The sequence below is a fragment of the Myotis lucifugus genome, unplaced genomic scaffold, assembly GCF_000147115.1.
Source record: "Myotis lucifugus unplaced genomic scaffold, Myoluc2.0 scaffold_35, whole genome shotgun sequence".
Lineage (NCBI taxonomy): Eukaryota > Metazoa > Chordata > Mammalia > Chiroptera > Vespertilionidae > Myotis > Myotis lucifugus.
This window is the reverse complement of record NW_005871083.1, coordinates 3,677,512-3,694,221: the sequence shown is the minus strand read 5'-3', so window position 1 is coordinate 3,694,221 and position 16,710 is coordinate 3,677,512. Positions and strand designations below refer to the sequence as shown.

Here is a 16,710-nt window from a genome sequence, read left to right as displayed (position 1 = left end):
TTAAAAATTTTATTGAATACCTGTTATAAGTCAAGCATTATGATAGCATAGAAAATATAAGAACAAAACAGTGTTATGCATAAATCCTTATATTCTACTAGAAAAATAAGTAAAAAGCAATTTGATCGACAAATACAATACTTTTTGGGTTGAAGAAACAAACAAAAGGCTGAGATAAAGAATAATTAGGTATGAGATTTGGGATGGGGAATGTTGCAGGTTGTGTCCGGAGGGAAACAGATTCTGAGTCAGAGTTGAGCATGCAAGGTGCTTATTAAGGAGTGCCCTGGGGTATGCACCCGTGGAAGGGAGAAAAGAGAGCAGGATGGTCAATCCCGTGGGGAGCTCTAGGACTGGCATGACCCTTCTGATTTCTTCCCAAGTTGGGCTGAAACAGTCAGACCATTGTGCTCCTGCATTGATCAATTATTGGATGTGGGTCGCATTTGGGGGCGGTGGCTCTCTAAAGCTGAGACAACCCCTAAAGGAGCTGACTTCTGAAAGATGTCTGCTGACAGCACTCCTAGCATATGGGGCAAATCCTTCCTTGAAAAGTGTCTGGGTGGTACATCACAGCGATGGCGACCATGGGAGACAGGGACATCTACTTTAAATACAATAGTTAGGAAGGTCTCGCTGAGGTGGTGACATGAGAATGAGCTGGGAAGGCAAAGAAAAGACGAAGTATTATATGCACAAAGGTCCTGAGGTAGGAACGAATTTAGTACCGATACCTCGGATATGAACCACGTGGCACATTCTAGGCACCAAATTAGTTTTCTTTTTCTTTCCTGAGGTCTGTCTTTTCTAGGTTCCTGATAACTGCATGTGTCCTCAAACTGCTGTATGTTTCCAGTGGTGTGCTGGAGTTGTGTTGTACAGGCTCTACAGAGTGAATTGTTGAATATGCAGGAATTTTTGAAGCTGATTATTACACCACTGAAACCGTAAAAGTTGTCTTAGCTCAAAGTGCTATAAGCTGAGCAGCTTCTAAATAGTAAATGTTCACTTCTGGTGAGAGCCCTTCCAGGTTGCTTAATGCCAATTTCTCCTTGTATCCTCAGGGCAGAAAGAGAGAAGACCTCTATGGCCGCTGAAGGCCACTAATCCCATTTATGAGGCCCCACCCTCATGATCTAATCACCTCCTGAAGGTCCCAGTTCCTAATGCCATCACCTCAGGATTAGGGTTTCAACTTAAGAATTTTGGGCATTATCACTGCTTCTAGGCCTTTTCAGGAGACAGAACTAGGGAATATGTGATGTTTAGGAGGAAAATAAGTCATGAATTCATATTGATACCTTGAATTTAAATTCAAGACGACAGGACTTTTACTTCTTCAACTTTAGACTTGTACCTCTTTTCCTTTAGGCTGAAAAATCTTGGTCCCCAATGCTGTTAACAGTTGCCTTATTCTTGATATATATATGACAGTTCAAAATAATAATATTTACAACAACAATAATATTTTTTGTTGTTGTTAATCCTTACCCGAGGATATTTTTCCCATTGATTTTTAGAGAGAGTAGAAGGGAGGGGGAGAGACAGAGAAACATTGATGTAAGAGAGACACATTGATTGTCTCCCACACATGTCCTGTCTGAGGTATGTGTCCTTGACCAGAATCGACCCCACGACCCTTCAGTCCTCGGACCAACGCTCTAACCACTGAGCAAACAGGCGAGGGCTACAACAATAGTATTACTAATAAGGCTAATGAATGCAGTTTAAATTTTGTCACTCTTCACAATTTTAGCTAATAAATGCAGAATAAATTGTAGAAGTAGAAAAATTATTTTTGAATCTTGAATGAAATATGAATGGAGGCAACAATCATGTCATTAATGTAGGTTAAATCTCATGTTAAACATTGATGGAGCACGTTATATTTAATAGCTGATTGACTGACATCACTAAAATGGAACATGACTCAGCCTTCTATCTCCTGGCATCGTGCAACAGGAGGCACCCAGCGCTGCCTACCAGGCTTCCTTGAGATAAAGAGAGAACCTAAATCTAACTAAGCCTCTAGTTCCAACTTTACTGGAAATACAGAGGACAGAGGAGCAAGTTGGCAGCACAAGGAAGCCATCTGCCAAATTCAGGATGTGGGATAATCTGAAGGACAAATGCCTTAGCATCTTCAACAAATAAGTGGCATAAAAAGGGAGAGAATAGACTTTTATGTAATAAATGAGTCTTAAGAGACATGGAAACCAAATGTGAGGTATAAAACTTGTTTACACCTTGAGTCAAACTAACTGTAAGAAGACATTTCTGAAATAAACTGGGAAATTTGAATGTCTCCTCGGTATTAGATGACATTAAAGAAGAATTATTCATCTTGTCAGGTTTATAATGACAATATAGTTGGGTTAAGTTCTTATTTCTTATTGGTGTATACTGGCATATTTACAGATTTATGGATAACATACAATTAACTGTGGGATTTGCTTTAAAATTAAAAAAAAAGAAAAAGTGTGTGTGGAGGAAATAGAAGCAAAAAAATGTTGGTAATTCTTGTAGATGGAAGATGGGTACATAGTCCATTATAGAGTCCTCTGTTCTTTTGTGGAAAATTGTTTTTAAAATATTAAAATGGCCCTGGCCGGTGAGGAGTGGTTAGAGCAGTGGTTCTCAACCTTCCTAATGCCGCGACCCTTTAATACAGTTCCTCATGTTGTGGTGATCCCCAGCCATAAAATTATTTTCGTTGCTACTTCATAACTGTAATTTTGCTACTGTTATGAATCGTAATGTAAGTATCTGATATGCAGGATGTATTTTCATTGTTACAAATTGAACATAATTAAAGCATAGTGATTAATCACAAAAACAGTATGTAATTATATATGTGCTTTCCGATGGTCTTAGGCAACCCCTTTGAAAGGGTTGTTCGACCCCCAAAGAGGTCTCGACCCACAGGTTGAGAACCGCTGGGTTAGAGTATCAGCCTGCATATTGACGGGTCAAAGGCATGGATTCCCGGTCAAAAGCACGTATCTGGGGTGCCGGTTTGAACCTCAGCACCAAGGTGCAATTAAGAGGCAACCTTATCGACGTGTTTCTCACACATCAATGTTTCTCTCTTTCTCTCCTTCTCCCCCTTCCCTTCCACTCTCTCTAAAAAAATCAATGGACAAAATATGCTTGGATGAGGACTAACCAAAAAAAAAAAATAGTTACAATGGTGAGGAATGGCAAAAGGAATATGAGAGAGCATTCTAGGTAGAAAATCTGAGTGACCAAAGATGTGGGTAAGGAAGCATGAAAGAAACTTCAGGTATTGTGATGAGTGGCACTCAGGAGACAAGTAGTAGGACAGTGGGAGATACATCTGACAATGGAGATTAGAATCTGATCATGCAGCCTTTGATACCAGACTTAAGAACTTGAAGTTTCATCTATGATCAATGAAAAGCTCTGAGGCTGTGGAACAGAGAAAAAGTAGACTTTGAAAGACCCTTGAGATGCAGAATGAGGCACCATGGACCAGGTAGATGGCAGGGTAGGGCCAGCAGCTCAGGGAAGGGCAACAGTGAGTCCAGGAGATCAGTGTAGTGCAAGGTGATGAGAAACATGGTGGTGCCTGGACTATGAGACTTTCATTTAATCAGCTGAACATTTTGTCATTGGACAAGAATTTACTGAGCAACTACCCAGAACTGTTTTAGGCACAGGGGATAGACATTAAGCTAGACAACCCAATAAAGTCCATGCTCTGTTGGAAATGACCTAGTTCCTGCTCATATTCTTCTCCATGGAGTGTTCACTAAAGGATGGAACTTGAGTACTCTGTAAAGAAATTATGGCCCTTAGTTCTTAGAATTTTTTATTTATAACATTCTTCACTATTATAATGTTTTTTAAAATATCTGTCTTTACCATAGGCCAGGGTTCCTCAACTTCAGCACTATTGCCATTTGGGATGGGATGATTTTTTGTGGTGGGGGCTCCCCTGTACACTGTAGGGTGTTTGGCAACGTCCCTGGTATCTACACCTTAGATGCCAATAACATTCTCAGAGTTGTGACAACCAAAAATATCTCCAAACATTGCCATTATCCTGTGGGGCAAAGTCACCCCTGGTTGAGATCCTTGTCTTAGATCAGTGTTTCTCAACCCTGGCCACACAATGAAATCACCTGGAGAGCTTTGAAACTGTTGCCAATACTTGGCTCCATCCAGACAAACCAAACAAGACTCTGAGGGCAGGTTTGGGCACTGGTGATATTTCTGGGACCTAACACAGTGATCCCTGAATGAATGAACGAATACATGAATGGATGAATAAATGAATGTGAAGAGAGACAGGAAGAATTGTCAGGAGTTAAAAGTGGCATTAGGGAAAGCCAGAGCACCACCTTTTCTATCGTCATGGATACCAACTATTGGATAGACTCTTACCATTTTGTTTCTTTTTGAGGGGATGGGCATTTAATAGATTTTTAAAAAGTATTCCAAGTATCTGCAAAGGCACCCATAGAGGAAATGGGGCTGAGTCTCTTAAGTTCTGCCCAAAGAGAGGTTTCTGAATACTTAACTCACCTCTTTCTAATGACCTCTTGGCTGAGGATTTGTGAAATTCTGGCCTTCTCAGCTGACTGCACACCCTCCCCATCAGCATTGATTATGGGATGTTAGTATTGAGAGTCATTTCCAATGTTTCTTACCTGGAATACTCTCAACAGATGTAATATGAAATTCTGGATAATTATGATGTCATTTTCTGCTTCCTCTGAGAATGCATATCCCCAATTTGTTGGCAATCTGATGGCAGGCTGAGTTGAGGTGAGCTGACTTTTAATGTCATGAGGTTCAGAAAAGGAGATATAGAGCTAGATGTCAAATCTTGGGATGGAGAGTGTGGGTACTGAATGGAGGTGAGGACTGGGAAAGAAGGTGTTGGAAAGAGATATGCCATTTAAGAGAATAAGGAATTACAGGAGGAAGCAATTGAGGGCAATTGGTGATGAATTGTGCTTGAGCTGGGTGGTAGCAGGTGGAATTCAGGAGAGTCATCAGGAATGGACTGTGGTCTGGGAATCCAGCCATTGTTCAAACCCAGGAGGGCTGCTTTGATTGGTTGCTTTGCAGCAAGGCTAGGAGTTGTTTCGTTGTGCACCACTAAGAACAAATCCATTCATTTCATTCCCCCTTGTGGAAGAGCAGTTGCAATTAGTTTGTGCTGTTTCATAGAGGATGGGAGTCCATCCTCTATGAAGGGAACTGGCGCCAGTGATGGGGACCCTTCTCCAGCAGAGAGCTCCTATCCTTGGTGTCCCCAGTTTGTCCATCTCTTTTCCATCTGCTCAGGTGCTCAAAGAGACAGTGAATCATAGCAGTAAAAACATGCTTTAGAACGAGCAAATCTGGTTTTGAGAGCTGATCCTAGAACATCCCATTTATGAATCTTTGAACAAGTATTTAATATCTCAGTATCTCAGTTGCCTATCTTAATATAGTAATAACAGTAGTGTTGGAGAAAGATTCTTAAAGGTTATATTCCAGGAAAAAGTATTGATTTCTATTTAAAAATTGACAAGAAAGATCTAGCTAGCTATTTTCCAGGACCTCACTACAATAGTTATTGTCCTTTTAGATTGCCATGGGGTGTTGGTGGTATAATTGTCAAGGACTTGCTCTTCCTGAATTAGGAGCTTAAGGTTGTACACTTAAGCCTTGTACAACCGTTGGAGAAGTCTTAAGTGTGCTAGAGTTTTATATTATCTATCTACCATCTATAACAGTGGTTCTCAACCTTCCTAATGCCGCGACCCTTTAATACAGTTCCTCATGTTGTGGTGACCCCCAATTTCATTGTTACAAATTGAACATAATTAAAGCATAGTGATTAATCACAAAAACAGTATGTAATTATATATGTGTTTTCCAATGGTCTTAGGCGACCCCTGTGAAAGGGTCGTTTGACGCCCAAAGGGGTCGTGACCCACAGGTTGAGAACCGCTGATCTATAATAATAAAAGCATAATATCCAAATCAACCATATGGCCGAACAGCGGGATGACTATCTGGACAACCTTCTGGATGAAGCCAGGGCTGCCTCGAGGGCTGAGGCAGCCATGGCTGCGAAGGCCTACTCTTGCATGAATTTTGTGCATCAGGCCTCTAGTCTATATATATAAAAGCCTAAGTGACCAAACGACCAGTGGACTGGTCACTATGATGTGCACTGACCACCAGGGGGCAAATGCTCAATGCAGGAGCTGCCCCCTGGTGGTCAGAGCGCTCCCACAGTAGAGTGCCATTCAGCTGACTGACGGGTGCCAGACGCAGGGCTCACGGCTGGCTGGCCGCTGCAGCCCTGAGACAGCAGTAAAGCAGCAGCAGGCGCAGCGGGGTCAAGATGAGCAGGAGCGGCAGGCAGGAGAAGCAGGCAGCGTTGGACTGCCAGTTTCGGCCCAATCCCCACAGGCTATGCCGAGGTACCCCGCTGGTGCACAAATCCATGCATTGGGCCTCTAGTTTAATCATAACTTAATCTATTTTATAGAGAACAGGCAGTGTCAACCGGAGAGTGACAATTCTGATGGATTGCTTCAGTCTTAAATAAGGGAGAGGAAAGTCCTTTTCTACTTAGTTTTCCACAGCTTTCCAGATAAACAACTTTTGAGCCAGAGGACATGTGCAAATGGGAAACTATGTCAAGGGTCTTGGGCTCAAAGGCTACAGGGGTGGGGCAGATCATATTAGTGAGGAGTGCTGGCAATGAAATTGTGGGTGCAAACAATGGAGCATGAGTTTTGTTCTAACAGAGAATGGCCTATGTAAGGGGCAGCCATTGGGATCCTCAGCTTCAGCTCATGGATTCTTTGTAGGAATGTAGGCCTAGAGTTGGCCCATCTCCTGGTTAATCAAGAAAAAGAAATGACCTGGATTTTCAGGTGAAATCACCCCATTTGAAGTACTTAAATTTTACAATGTACACGGTGTGGATCACGCAAAACACATATTCAGACTATGTCCTCTTATTAATACATAGTAGGTCCTCAATTTGTATTTGTCCATTCCACTATCTGAAGAGAAATTCCACTATGAGAAAGGGCCTTGGTACCTCAGAAGATGCCCACCTGCTGTGAAGATCTGCTTTAAGCTGCTATTGGTTGAAGACCGAATTCCCAAAGTGAAGACTTAGAGGAATTTAGGGACAGGGTCTGGGAAAGAGGGGATCACTGGCAGAAAGCAGAGCCATGATCTTGGGCTAGTCCATCATTGTAGTTAGAACAGCTGTGATGACCTTCTGAGATACAAACTGAACTGAAACCCTCCTGATTGCAGGAACTAGAAGTAACCAATGAAAGAATGTTTAGAAAGTTAAATAAAAACCTAATAAATACCTGGGTAGTAACTGCCATGAACAAGGCCCTGTTACTTTAATATATCAAATCATTGCATTCTCTAACAACCATACGAGGCAGATCCTAGTATCACTCTACGTTATAGATGAAGAAACTGAGATACGGAGAGGTTTACTGATTGTCCAAAGTCACACAACTGGTAAATGGCAGAGTCAGGATTTGAACTCAGGTGTCTTGGCTCCAGAATCCAGGCTCTCACCATTTCTTTCTACTGCATTTTAGTGAGCAGAATTTTATGGTTTTGAGGACTATGTGGGACCTGCAAAATTGGTTTATATATTAGCTTAAAAATTAGTTGTCAAAGAACAGAGTATAGAAAAAGAATAGAAGAAAAACATGAAGATTTTAAAAGTTATACTAGATTGGTAAGCTTATGGACAATTTCTTCTTCTATTTATCTCATTGCTGATCATTCAGTTTTTTTTTTACTTACATGATGTTTTAATAATGACTAGACCATTTATAGGTTTGCATACCTCCCCTCCCTGCTTTATCTCTTTTTCTGAATGTAGCTTCCAGCTTGTGTCCAAAATTGCACATAACAGTCTTATTTTTGCAGGGTGGGTGTGTTTCATTCAAGGGACCTAGCCCTGAAGCACTCCTGAGCTCTAATTATTCACAACTCACCTAATTAAATATTTGACCCAGCAAATGAGGAGACATATTTCTGTTCACCAGCTAATACGGCACCCTGATGTGGCAACAGCATAAATCCACTTACGATTAACCCACCAGCTTTGAAACTATACAATTATTAAGTCTTTGTTTCCATTTTGCACATAATTTTGAATGAATCACTACTTTACATTCACTCCAATCTTGCATGAATGAGACTCTAGTCCTAATTGCTTACTCCAAGTTGATGGATTTTCAGGCCACCAGAGAGAGAATGATCTCAAAAGGCATCGCTTAAAACCAACCCCAGCATTTCCCCTATCAGGCATCCGACTCAGCAGTTTGCTGAACACTTACTTTGAGTCAGGTACTTTCAACACCAGTGAACTAGGACTCTCTCTGTTCTTAAGGAACTCACATTTCAGTGCCCTCTTAATGTAGTCAACACATACCTTTTATTGACCCCCTTCTATGCTAAGCCTTGTGCTCAGGAAGAAGTGAATAGTTCATGCCTGAAATGTTTATATCTCAAACCCTGCCTGGGTGCCAACCTCTGCCACGTCCCAACTGAATGACTTAATTCTCCGGTGTCTCAGTTTCCTCCCAGTTCGGAACATTCCATGAGTTAATATGTGTGAGGCTGGCTGAAAGCTGGGAGCATTCAGTTGGTATGATTAGGCATGATTATTTTCAGAGGCTACTACATATTGAGTAACTCTGATGAAACACTTTGCCTTTTCACAGAGGCGCCAGCCTTGTTTTGGATTTCTGGAATGCTCAAGGGTTATCCTATCGGGCAGGGAGTGGCTCCCCAGCCACATACTTTGCCAAGGCCCTCTGACCCTGCACAAACTCACAGCCTTGCGACACCAGGGCCAGCACAGCCTTATCTCTAACACTGTAAATGAGAAATCATGTCTGGGTTAGAGCCACTGTACTGATAACAGCCACACGTGACATGTTGGACCTTGTGCAAAAATACCCTTTGTCTTGTTGACTTTTAAGCTCAGCCCAGGAGAGAGATACTATTATAACCCCACTTCCCAGATAAGGATGTGGAGGTTCCAAAGGGCTATATATATAACATTTCCCAAGGCTGGGACATGGAAGAGGTAGAATCAAGGAGTCTGAATCTTAATCCGGATGTTTAGCTAACTTTTGGTTGAGGCAAAATCCCCATCAACCAATATTGTGCATGTAAAGGCCTGAAAATCAGGAAGGATGGCATAGTTTTGTTAAAAAAAAAAAAAAGACCTATACGGTAATTACTTGAAACAGGCACTGTTAAGCACATCACAAATATTAACTGATGTAGGTACCATTATTAAGCCCATTTTACAGATGAGGAAGTTAGTCACGGAAAGGTAAAATAACCTGACCGAGGTTGTACAGGTAGGGATGGGAGGGGCTAAGCTCACACTCAGGCCTCTATGCTATCCTTCCTCATTAGTAAGTACAAGCAAATGGAGCAGATGGCCTCCTGTCAACTTTGGCTTTATTAATTCACTTTCAAATAAAAAACAAAACCAGATTTAGTAAAGAGAGGCTTTGTTCCCTCCTAAGTTCTTTTGCCACCAGCTACTCCTGGTCATCCTCCCATCAGCTTTTCTCCTACCCCAAATTCTCCCTCATTTCCTTTTTTATATACAGAAAAAAGTTGTCTCTTTCGGCTTCTCTGCCCATTTCCCACTTAGATAAAGAAAATTCCTCAAGACCCACTGTGTCCAGAGAATATGGACCATTGCAAATAGCATGTGGTGTGTTTCCTTATTAAATACTTTCTCCGGAGCCACTTTGTCTTGCTTTGACCCCTTGCAGGTGGCGATTCTGGGATTGGCCATGCTTTGTGCAAGTATCTGGACCAGCTGGGCTTCACGGTGTTTGCTGGAGTTCTGGATGAAAATGGGTCAGGGGCAGAGGAACTGCGAAGAACCTGCTCCACGCGCTTCTCTGTGCTCCAGCTGGATGTCACCGACTCGCAGCAGATAAAAGACGCCTACAGCAAAGTGGTGCAGAAGGTGCAGAACAGAGGTACTGCCTTCAGCCACCCATGCCCTGCATTGCCCTCCACCTCCTGGCAAATGCCCAACACGGGTTCCAGCCTCTAATTACTGCTGCCCTCTAGTCCATTCTGGCTGCTGACCGCATCTGAAGACACCACTACAGAGCACTGCCACATGCGGGGGCCTCTCATAGACATGCGGACATTAGGAATGATTCAGGCATGGTCTGTCTTCACAGTGCTTACAGAATTCTTTATCCTGGTTCCTCCAACATCTGCTCAGTCACTCTCCCATCAATCACCACCTCCCACCCCTTCCTCATTTCTCTCCTTACACCAATATTAACATGTATTAGATTTTTTAAAAGCTTCGTAATCACGGTCCTTCCTTAGCCACTGCCCTTTCTTGATCCCTTCGTTCATGGCCAAACTCTTTGGAACTCTGCTGCCCTGGTCTGGCCAAGCTAGTCAGCATTATCCTGAACTCCAAGCTCTTAACTACTCTGCAGTGTTTAAATGTGGCGATCACCCTCCTCTGCCTTGGCTTTGGTGTCACCAGACTCCTACTGCCCTCGTAGTTAGCTGATCATACTTTCTGCTTCTATCTGAGCCTTTTCTTCTACCCCTTAACCCTGTCCATAAATGTGAATGTTACTGAGGATCTATCCCAAACTTCCCACTCCACATTTTTGGGGCTAGACCAGCCGTGGGCAAACTACGGCCTGCGGGCCGGATTCGGCCCATTTGAAATGAATAAAACTAAAAAAAAAAAAGACCGTACCCTTTTATGTAATGATGTTTACTTTGAATTTATATTAGTTCACACAAACACTCCATCCATGCTTTTGTTCCGGCCCTCCGGTCCAGTTTAAGAACCCATTGTGGCCCTCGAGTCAAAAAGTTTGCCCACCCCTGGGCTAGACTGTTGTTTCCCTACACCAGGACTTTGCACCGGGGAGTGTTTGAAAATATCCAAGTTTGGTCCCAGGATGGGCTACATACGATGGGGGGCCCAGTGCAAAATGAAAATTATGTGAGGCCTTTTTAGTTTAAAAAACGATTAAGACTTTAAGATGGTCCCAGCAGGGAATTCAACCAAGCGTGAGGTCCTTCTGAGGCACCGGTCTAACACTCGGGATATCCACCCAGCCTGGGAACCCCTACCCCAACCAACCACATCAGTATCTACCCACAATAACTCAGCTAATCCTTCAGCCATGAGGCTGGCAATGTTGCTATCCTTTTACGGGGAATGTCAGCTATAAAGAAGATCCTATGTGGGGTCCTAGGTATCAGTATATCTTAAAGCTCCCCAGGTGATGCTAATATTCTGCCTGAGTTGAGAAACACTGAGATTTAAGCAACTGTGATTTAAGTAACTTCCAAATCTGTATTGCCAACCTAGCCCTCTTTTCAATGTCCAAAACTACATGTATATAAAATTACCTATCAGACACCCCAACTTGATTTGTCAAAATCTGACCTCTGCTGCCAGTCTGCAAATCAATTTACCCTCTGCACCACTTGGCTCAGGTGTTAGCATTCATGCCAGCAACCTGGGGGGGTGTCTCTTAAACCTGTGGCTACCTGTGATTCCTGCATCCTATTGGTCTGGAGCCCTGTCAGTTATACCTCCTAGATCAGTGATGGCGAACCTTTTGAGCTCGGCGTGTCAGCATTTTGAAAAACCCTAACTTAACTCTGGTGCCATGTCACATATAGAAATTTTTTGATATTTGCAACCATAGTAAAACAAAGATTTATATTTTTGATATTTATTTTACATATTTAAATGCCATTTAACAAAGAAAAATCAACCAAAAAAATGAGTTCGTGTGTCACCTCTGACACGCTTGTCATAGGTTCGCCATCACTGTCCTAGATCTTTATCATCCCAGACCTTCCTACCATCTCTAGGCAGCTATGGCTTAGCGAAGGCCCTCATCTCCCACCTGGGCTCCCACAATGACCCCCTTTACCTTTCCCATTACTTTCCAAATGGACGGTAATCTTTATAATGTGCACATCTTACAATGTCATCTATTCCCTAAAAACCCCTTGACATACAAAGTTTTCATGTCTTGGGTTCCTCTCATGAGCCAGCTCTGTGGTAGGTGTTTTGCTATGTCTCATTACATAGTTCAGTGGTTCTCCAAATAAAATCTAAATACCTTAACAAGTATTTGAAGGCCTTTCAGGATAGTGGCCCCTGCCAAACTCTTAATTCTGAATCGTTTCCAGACTAGAATGTGCTAGTTTGTATCTTTGCATATTCTGCTTCCTCTTGCCAAAATTCTCTGCTGGCCTCCACTTCCTTTGTCTAAGGCTCTTGCCTTTATCCAAGTGCAGACTCTACTTCCACAGAAGACCTGGCTCAAATATAGTATCTCTTGCATGACCTTTCTGGTAATCCAGGCTACATCATTCACTTCCTCTTCTGGACACTCACTCATTATACTTTGCAGACATTCATATCACTGCATTATTTTAAGTATCTGTCCATCTACCACTCCTCACCACTAGGTTCCTTGAGAGCCAGAACCATGTTTTCATTAGGATTCTTTGAGATGCAAGTGACACAACCCAATTCAAAGTTGCTGAAGCAGCCCTGACCGGTTTGGCTCAGTGGGTAGAGCATCAGCCTGCAGACTGAAGGGTCCCAGGTTTGATTCCAGTCAAGGGCACATGCCTGGGTTGTGGGCTCAATCCCCAGTAGGAGGCGTGCAGGAGGCAGCCAATCAATGATTCTCATCTGTTTCTATCTCTCTCCCTCTTCCTTCCTCTCTGAAATCAATAAAAATATTTTTAAAAATTGCTGAAGCATAAAAGGAATGTATTTGCTCATGTGATTGAGAAGACCAGTTGGCTTCAGGCATGTCTGGATCCAGGAACTTAAGCAATGTCATCAGGATCCAGTCTCTTAGCTTTGCTTTCTTCTGTATTGGTTTTAATATAGGGCTTTCTATGGAAGCCTCAAACACTTCCTGCTTATATTCTCTTCACAGCACAAAGAGAGTAATGTTATGTCTCATTTGATATTTGAAGTAATCTATAATAATAAAAGTATAACATGCTAATTAGACCGGACCGCTGAACAACCTTCTGGACGACCTTCTGGGCTAAGCCAGGGCTGTGCGGGCCGAGCCCCTTGCACGAATTTCATGCATCAGGCCTCTGGTAGTTATTACAAAGACAGCACTTAGAAGAGTCCCTGACATGAGGAAAGCATTCAGTTAGGGGTCTTAGTTTCTATTCATTCACTATTAAGGATAGTCCCAGTCATATAGTAAATATTCAATAAATATCTAAGAAATGAGAGGATGAGAGAAAAATAGATTGTTGGTTATCAGGAATCCATTTTCAGCAAGCTTAGCAATGTGCTATCATTTTATAGAAAGGTACCTTTTCCTGCCCTGGTCTTTTGCTATCTTACCAGGTTGAGTTTGTTCCTCTCATGAGTTTGATTTCATGATGTCTTATTCAAGGAGATATTCAATACAGAGGCCTCTAGTGAGGCCAGAGGAGCAGTACTGACCACATTGAACAATAAAGTAGGGAGAAATACCATGCCAGTGTCCAGGGATGAAGGGGTGTGGTGAGTGCGTTTTACCAGGTATGAGCCCCTGGTGTTTGGGAGCCAGCATTCTAGAGGGCAATCCTCTTCTGAGACAGAACTACCAATACACCATTGCCTGCTCTCCTCGAGGTCTCTCTCAACTTCAGCCTCTCAAATCAAAGAGAACGAGGAGCAGTGAAACAGGAGAGTTTAAAATCAGAAAGAAGGATGTTTGCTAAAGAACCCTTTGGACCCTATAGATAAACCAGGAAACTGCTGCTGCTCCTGGACGAGGGCCAGCAGCTGTGCTGTGTTCCTACACAACATATTATTAACTTAGTGTTAGCATATGGTTAATTATTAATGAATATTAGTTATTTTAAAGCCCTATAGGTATAAAGGGCATAATGGCCAGCTTAGAATTCTATGACAGGAGTTGTCAAACTATGGCTCTACCTGTTTTTTTGTTGTTGTTGTTTTGTTTAGCATTTTATTTAGAAATAATTGTAGATTCACAGGAAGTTGCAAAAAAAATGTGCAGGGAGATACTAAACACTGTCTGCCAAGCCTCTCTCAGTAGCAACATCTTGCATAACTATAGTACAATAGCAAAATTAGGAAGTTGGCATTAATATAATCCATAGAGTGTATTCAGATTCCATACATGCAAGTGTGTGTGTGTGTGTGTGTGTGTGTGTAGTTCTGCAATATCATAATGTGTAGGCTTGTGCTAAAATCACCACAATCAAGATACAGAACTGTTTCATCAATACCAGGCTCTCTCATGCTAAACCCTTTTAGAGCCATAGTCTCATCCTTAATCTCTGACAATAACCCATCTGTTTTCTATCTCTTTAACTTTGTCATTTAAAGTCTATTATGTAGCTCTGCCACCTGTTTTTGTATAGTCTGTGAGCTAAGGATTTTTTTAACATTTATAAATAGTTAAAAGAAATCGGAAGAATTTTTTCAACACATAAATTATATGGAATTCAAATGTCAATGTCTATACATCAAGTTTTATTGGCACTCAGCCATGCCCACTCATTTACGTATAATCTGGTTTTTCTCACTTGATCATGGCAGAGTTGAGACAGTAGGACCTGTAACACTAAAATATTTACTATCTAGCCTTTTATATAAAAAGTTTGCCGAACCCTGTTCAAGGGCATTCTCAAGCTGAGCCTGCATGTTGACTGGTTAAAGGTGTGCCACAAGCTGAACGAATTAAAACCCTCACTGAGTGAGAGGATGCTAGTGGAGGCATTCTCATCACCCCTCACCATCCTAATAGCTGTTGAGCTCTTACTACATGCCAGGCACCTTCTCTCTGGATTTTCCTAACATGATGATGTGTGAAATGTCACCAACTCAAGTGTGCAGACATGTAACTTTATTTTCTATAACTCAACTCATTTCTATTTTGAGCCATCTTTCTGACATGTGGCAAAAAATGTTTCTGTCATTTTCAACTTCATCTCATTTCCCTGGGGTAGTAGCACCTACATTCCTGGGGATGGGGCATTTCATCTTGGATTGTCAATTGTTCATGTTGGCCCCCGTGGAGATGTCCAATGCTCCATCCAGTCCTCATGTACCAACTTCCTAGATGCTAGGGTTGGTGCCTCCTGCCATTTCTGCACTCTGCCAGCGTTGAGGCTCATTCGTCTCCTGTACATAACGCAGGTTCTCTCACTTGAGCATGCTGCAGGATCTCCTGGAAGGCAGGTTGTACCAGATTCAACAATTTCTGATCGGCAGTTTCTGATCCAGCAGGTCTGAGGTGGGGTTCCAGAATGGCATTTCTACAAATGCCCAGTTGATAAGATGCTGCTGATGCTGGACCACACCTTGAGAACCACTGTTCTAAAGCATGCTAAGGCTTAGGGAACTCAGAGATTCTGTTTCAGGCCCATCAAGCTAAACATACGTTAGGTCCTGCCACCTCTTTTTCTCTCAGATAAAGAGGACCCCGGTCACTCACCTCTGCTTCAGATCCCTCATCCCTCAAAACATCTGGAGTTTTTCAGTTACCTCTCTCCTATTATTTATGGCAATGGTTCCCAAGCTTGTGTACTGGAATCACCTGGGAAAAATTTTAAACTATTTCAAAGGTCCCCTCTCTCCCTCATCCAAGAGTCCTGTTCTAGTTGGTTGGGATGTGGCCTGGGCACTGGGGCTTTAAAAAGCCTCCCAGGTGAGCCTAATGTGCAGTGAAGGTTGAAAACCACTAGTTGTGGACGTGGTCCAGGACAGCATCAGCGTTGCCTGGGAACTTGTTGGAAATGCAGATTCTCAGGTCTCCAGACATCCCAAATCAGATTCTCTTGAGGGGGGGCCAGCAATATATTTGAATAAGCCCTTCTAGTGATTCTTTTTCTTTTCTTCTTGTTTCCGTGTGTGTGTGTGTGTGTGTGTGTGTGTGTGTGTGTTGTTAATCCTCACTGGAGGATATTTTCTCCATTGATTTTCAGAGAGAGTGGAAGGGAGGGGTGCTGGGGTCCAGCCCCAGCAGGTCCAGGGGATCCCAAAGGTGTGGATGGAGTCGGTGAAGAAGGAAGGACACGGAGACAGCGTTCAGTTGATCAACAGCCTAGCCAGGTTCTAGCCAGGTTCTCCAGCCAGGTTCTTCTTTATTCTCCTGTTACATCTGTATTTATACCAGTTGATTTTAATCCTATCCATTCTATTCCAAAGGTTAGGCCGTTTGTTATCTCCATTCCAAGGTCACTACTCTATTGTTCTGTTAAGCTACAAGGAAGTAACTGAAGGAGATTATCCTAAGTAAAGATTATGTAGCTTAAGCGTGATTGTTTGTAAAGTGATTAATTACCCACCTGGCACTTAGTTAAGGGGTTTTATTCCCTCCCTTAGTCCTGTTAATCCCTAACTCCAGGGAAAAATCCCTACCTGGGGAAACAACCTTTCTCAGAGAGGTGACCTTGGTTAAAACACATAGCGCTAAGAAGGGGAGCAAACATATTAAGAACAGTATGCCATATACACCAGGTCCCTTGAAACATATGCTGTGCAGATGTTTCTTCCCTGCAGCGACTATGTCAAGCAGCAAGGATGGACTGACTTCCGGCAGAGGGGGAGAGATAGAGAAAGAATCAATGTAAGAGACACATTGATTGGTTGCCTCCCATACTAGCCCT

General features: G+C 42.5%; 1 protein-coding gene across 1 annotated transcript in view; it reads left to right on the top strand.

Moving 5' to 3' along the window:
- The window catches only part of HSD17B2 (hydroxysteroid 17-beta dehydrogenase 2), a 57,139-nt gene that overhangs the window by 22,555 nt on the left and 17,874 nt on the right, over positions 1-16,710 (top strand). The window contains exon 2 of the mRNA XM_006087039.3: positions 9,813-10,025. Coding sequence (XP_006087101.1) covers positions 9,813-10,025 — 213 coding nt within the window. The remainder of the gene's footprint in view (positions 1-9,812; positions 10,026-16,710) is intronic.